Consider the following 5875-nt stretch of genomic DNA (forward strand, 5'->3'; position numbering starts at 1 on the left):
AAATTTTATGCAATGAAAATCTAACTGTAGCCCAAAAATAGTAAAACATGGAATTCTGTTTAGGAAAACTCAAAACGTGCAAAATTGAGTAAATCCCAAAACTTCCAATTTTGTGCTATTTAACATTAGCGTTGTTTGAATGTATTTTCAATAATTTTAATTCCTGTCGAGGGGAAATCTAAAGCTAGGGAATAAAATATACGAATGCATGAAAATTTAGTCTCTAGTGGCAAATAATAAATATTTACCATTCTTATGCAGATAAATTATTTATTTAAAAGTGATATAAATATCTGTTCACAAATGTTTCAAATTGTAACATATTTGAGGAAAAGTGACGTGAAAATTGATAAAATATATTTCTATCGGCAGCTTCAAGTAATTTAACGAATTTATTTTTAATTATTGTTTTTAACTATTGGTAATAATCCAACAATACCTGACATTTTTATCTTTTCATGAAAATGAATTAATCATTTGTTTTGGTTTATTGTTGAAAATCAAGGCTATATAGATTAAGGATATAGATTTTTTAAGATAATAACTTTAAAACATATGATAAAAAGACTAATTTTAATAATTATTCTCGTAAGGTAGAAATAAAGGCGGGAATAACAGAACTGAAACACATAAACTAAGCCCTTTCAAATTCTGAAGGCGACATTTTCAAAATTTTAATGGTGACACCTGCTGAACTATAAACTCTGCTTAATATCCTTTCATCGGGCATCCTCTCAACGTGTCCTAACCATCTTAATCTTGATCTTTTAATTAACGCCACGATGCTGGGTTCCCCGTACAGATTTATCAGTTCCTCATTCCTTCTTCTTATCTAAACTCCATTCCCCGAGATTCCTCCCCATATCCTTCTCAATACCTTTCTATCCCAGAAGTTGAGCATATGTTCTGCTTTTCTTGTCGAGGCCATGTTCTTCCCCATAGATCACTACTGGTCTCAGTGGACTCATCTGGAGACAGCTCTAAAAGTCGATATTTCCTGCAGTGAGGAATAACATCTATTTGCTGCTGCTATCCTGGCCTGTATTTCGCTCTCTACTTTGTAATCATCAGTAACCAGGCTTTCCAGGTGCTTAACTGGTTTACAGAACTGAAACTGTGGTCTCTGAACGTCACTTTGCTATTCTCTTCCTTATCCTATCTTGAGCTTTTTATGTACACCATCTTGTCTTCATTCACCTTAAGGCCCATTTCCTATGCTGCTTCTTCGAATTCCTGGAATGTTCCTTTTAATGCTGCTCAGATTCTTGTGGCTATGACTACATCATCTGCATATGCTAAATGTTAAGACAGTCTATTGTAAATGGTCCCTCCTGGATTAGTTTTGATTGAACGAATAGTTACTTCTAATGCTATATAAATAGAAGACATCCCTACAGTCCATCAAGAAGGATGAAACGGCAGTGGCCAAGAGATTTATTAAAATAAAAATGGACAATTGGAGTTCTGGCAATGGTCAGATTCTCCACTCAAGTTGGGTGTTTGCGGCTTTAGCGCAGTTGCTCAGCCTCCACTGGCTCACTACCAGTGATGCGGCGAGAAGGATGCGCTGGGATCTTTTGAGCTCTGCTCTCCCCCTCACACGTAGGATATAGAGTGGGCAAGGATCCTCAAGTCGATTGTGCAAATATTCTATATTAGAGTGTAAATGTGACTAGAGACTATATTATTTTATTTATTTATTTTCCATACAAATTGTTTAATAATGTTCATTTTTTTTGTATATATTTTAAGAGAGTTTCTTTTTTTTATTTCTTTATTTATTTTATATTATTCTAGTATGTATGAGATCATTCATCACTATTACCTATTGCCCACAACTGTGTGGCAGATTGTAATATCTATCAATAAATAAAAATTATTAAAAAAAAAAAAAAAAATAGAAGAGGAGCCAGAGGATCCCTCTGCCCCAATTTCTACTCAATCAAAATCAACTGGACTTAATCAATTAAACACAACTAAAAACCTTCGAGGATGTTGTAAGCTCAGTTGCCTCAATATTTTGGCAATTCGACTTACCTAGTTTTTTTACTGCCGAAATACGAGTACTTTCAGGACAGGTAACTTTATTTGAAACTTTTCTTTTTTTTACTAACTACTACACAATTTGTCACTAATAAATTATGATTCATGAAAAAAGTATACTCGTACATATTAATAATTAGTGAGGCAAAATAAAACTGAGAATGATAAAAATTGTTTAAAAACAAAAAAAGTGGAAGGCAATTTAAGGATTTTTTTATTTTTTTGTTGAACCTCACAGAATAGACTATCAGAGAATTCCATTATTGGCTAATTGACAAGTGGCAGCTTTCAAACCGAGTTATCACAGTTCATTTCGATAGTATTTTGTTAAAGAATCTTTTATAAGATTCAAAGCCTTCTTCGTTCAATTAAATTATTGCTTTATTTTATTTTGTTTTCGTTTTGTCTTTTATTTTTTCAACGAAACATAAAGGTTTCTAGGAAAAAATGATATGTCAGTATCGATGTCATCGGATAGTCCAACATTTCAGCTTTTCGATAGTGACAATTACAAATACTATCGATAGTGATTGTGAATAGAAAGTCATAATTAGAACTAGGATTATTATTAAGAAAACATTAATGAATGTTGTATAAGGGTTTCGAATAATTCTAAAAACGTCAAATTATCTTTTAATTATTTATTACTCCAATTATGAGTAAACGGTACCAGACCTCTGGAATTTTAGTTGATATTTAACCAGTTAGCATCGTAAATAATCACACCAGAATTAATGTAGATTATAGATGGTACATTACCCTATAACAACCTAACCAAAAGATTAGATTGATTTTAAACAACTTAACAATTAAAATATATGTTAAACTGTTGACGTGAGATGTACTAACCTAGTGTGATTAGTTTCTATTAAGTTGTCTAATTGATTACTTATCGACTGATTTTTCATTGATTTTATTTTAATTCTATAATATATCTTTATTAATTCAATTTTGGAACATTTCCAGGTGCCGAGGTAGGTATCAGCACCGCCAGGATCCACGCCAGAGGCCCAGTTGGAGTGGAAGGCCTACTAACGACCAAGTGGGTCCTCAATGGAGACGGCCATACTGCCGCGGACTTCGCCGAAGGAGGACCTTGCACCTTCTTGCACCAGTCCCTACCTGTAGACTGACTCCCGAAAACCAAAGAGGACAAGAAGAGCTTGACCTCCAAGTCCACCATCGCTTGGATCTTGTCTCTAATCGGTGTCGGATGTTGGTCAACTTATAATTTAGTAAAATTCAATAAATGATAATTTTATGTTAATAGTCTTGTTTAAGTTCAATTTATAAATTAAGATTCTTAGATTATCAATCCCTTGAAAAGTAATATTTTTTTTTATACATTGAGTGTGTGTAAAAAATACATTCATAAGTGTAATTTATCACTAGTTTTTTTATATGACTAGATAACACTGAATAACAAGTGTCCGGAATGTCTGTAATATATTTCCAAAGTTGTTTTAAATATTTTATGTTATTAACTCATGCTTTAATTTTATCCTAGCTTAAGAATAAATACATACCTTAGTTTTTACCCATGTCAATTCATTTAATTACTATTTAAGAGAAATATTTTTTCGAGACAATCTTTTCCTCATTATCGTAGCTCCGTTTTATTTTATGACATCTGCATTTCAGTGACAATAAATACAGGCCTGCTTACAATTATCACGAGATTTTTAAATAAATAAAATGAACTATTTTTGCAAAAATAACTTCCTTATTTTTTTTAAAATGACATGTGATCAATATAGTCGATATATGCTTCTTGACAATAATATTGTGATTTGTCTTTACATAGATTATTAATCTGTAACGTAAGATGCCAAATTACTAATTAATATTATATTACCGTTGTGATTATAATTTTAGTGTACATATGTAGTTACTAAAGTGTAAATACAACTAGGTTTAAAGTCAACTGTCATAATCTAAATAAAGTATTGTAAAAATCATAGTATCAATTATTAAAAATTACATTTTCCCATATACTTATAATAAACAAATTTCTTCCATAGTATTATTATTATATTATTTGCAGTGGATACATACTACTCCATATATTATACTAACTCCAGATAACACCTGTTTTATCCCTGCTTATTAGGAATAAATACTAATTAAACTTTTTTTAAAAAAATATTTAAAATTAATAATTAATCACGGCCTCAGGATATTTGTCATTTTTTTATTCATAATTACAAGAGTTAATTGGTGTCGCCGTCTGTTGGTAATCAAACAGTGTTAATTATTCCGGCAAATGTTTGGGTTAGCTCTGTTCAAATTGCGCAGTGTGTGTATGTTCTGGTCTTTCTGTTTTCAGTTGATATTTGTCAATTAATATTGAGCTAAATCTGTATGATGCTTTCAGTCTATGACCTCCTCAATTTTTCAGTTATTTACTTAAAAATAACCAATAAAAAGTTTAATAAATACTATAAACAGTAACTGGACGTAATTAATAACGTATTATTATTACGGGCGCGACAAACCGAGGTCGAGGTCCAATTCCTCGCGCGATTTATGAAGAAAATACATCGCGCGTTTTTGATGAGGGTTTTTTTTTTGCAGGAGGGGTTCGTCACTCCCACGCCTATTTTTTGTGGGTGCCACCCATAGGCTTACGGACCTCACAAATACCCGGGGGAGTAGGCAGTGAGTGAGTTTTGTATAATTTTATGTTTGAAAAAATCCCGGATAGGCCCAGGCTCGAGAACTCGCAACCTTTAGGTTGGTAGACAGGCGCGTTACCACGCTGCTACCGTCACCCCCAAGTTAATAACGTAATATTTTCCTAACAGTGAATTAATTTAAACTTTTATTTGTTTTGTAAACAATTTGTATGCTGCAAAATGATTCTTTAAGTACAGCATGCTATGTAGAAAAATAAATCATTTGCGAGTACTTTAAGTATGACAATCTACGTTCCCTCCAATGTAATACAATCATGTTACAGATGATTGTAGTTCTGATATGGCAGCATTCCAGGATGCACATCCATATTAAGAACTGCAGCTATCTCTGAATGACATTTTCCACAACCTAAATTAGAAATGCAAAACAGGAGTTTTCTATCAACAGTTAATGCATCCACTTCCAAAACGTAAAGGTTTTCTCAATAATTTTTAATTGTACACCAAAAACATATCAATTTATTTCAAAATTTAAATTTTCCCCTTTCAGATAGGGGTAAAAATCAACCTTTCCAATAAATATCTAGCTTTTCAACATGAGTAATTTTTTTAATAAAAGTAGATGTATTGACATTTGATATAAGACTCCTCAATTCTAGCTAAAAATCTAAATATTTTAATGAGACAGTTCGTTGTATTGAGGTTCCGTTTAACCCTTCAAATACTAAGTGAAAAAAAATTATATTATTAAAGTAGTTTTAATTAATTAAAACATATTGGCATATAAATAAAAAGAACGAAATGGCTTAAATCTAAAACCAACATACTTCACGATTAATAAGAAAAATAAATACAAAAAAATCAATCAACGAAATTCAGAAGCAAATTAAAAATTCTCTCATTTTACTGGATTGAAAAATAAATTAGTAGTTGTGGGTTTAATGAATTCTATTTTCAAAACTTAAATGGATTTTTTAAGCCTTTTTATATCCATAGTATTTTTAAGTAATAGGTAGTGTTAGGTATATATTGGACAAACACCTTTTCCACAGTTGGATACCTTGCTTTTGTTGAATAAGACTAAGAAAACCAACTTAATATTGTAAAGTAATTTTATGCTACGCAACTTATTTAGACTGTTAATTTTTCAACTTTCTGAGGCCTTTGTTAGGTAAATATATTTATTTATATATATA

General features: G+C 31.4%; 1 protein-coding gene across 1 annotated transcript in view; it reads left to right on the forward strand.

Moving 5' to 3' along the window:
* Nucleotides 1–3310, forward strand: part of P5CS (Delta[1]-pyrroline-5-carboxylate synthase) — a gene marked incomplete at its 5' end in the record, with an annotated part of 157565 nt that extends 154255 nt beyond the window's left edge. Inside the window, 1 exon segment of the mRNA XM_014433225.3 lies at nucleotides 3010–3310. Within this exon segment, the coding sequence (XP_014288711.3) occupies nucleotides 3010–3176 (167 nt within the window).
* Between the last annotated feature and the right edge of the window lie 2565 nt (nucleotides 3311–5875).

This window comes from Halyomorpha halys, unplaced genomic scaffold (genome assembly GCF_000696795.3).
Source record: "Halyomorpha halys isolate HHAL.00 unplaced genomic scaffold, Hhal_1.1 Scaffold1170.1, whole genome shotgun sequence".
Lineage (NCBI taxonomy): Eukaryota > Metazoa > Arthropoda > Insecta > Hemiptera > Pentatomidae > Halyomorpha > Halyomorpha halys.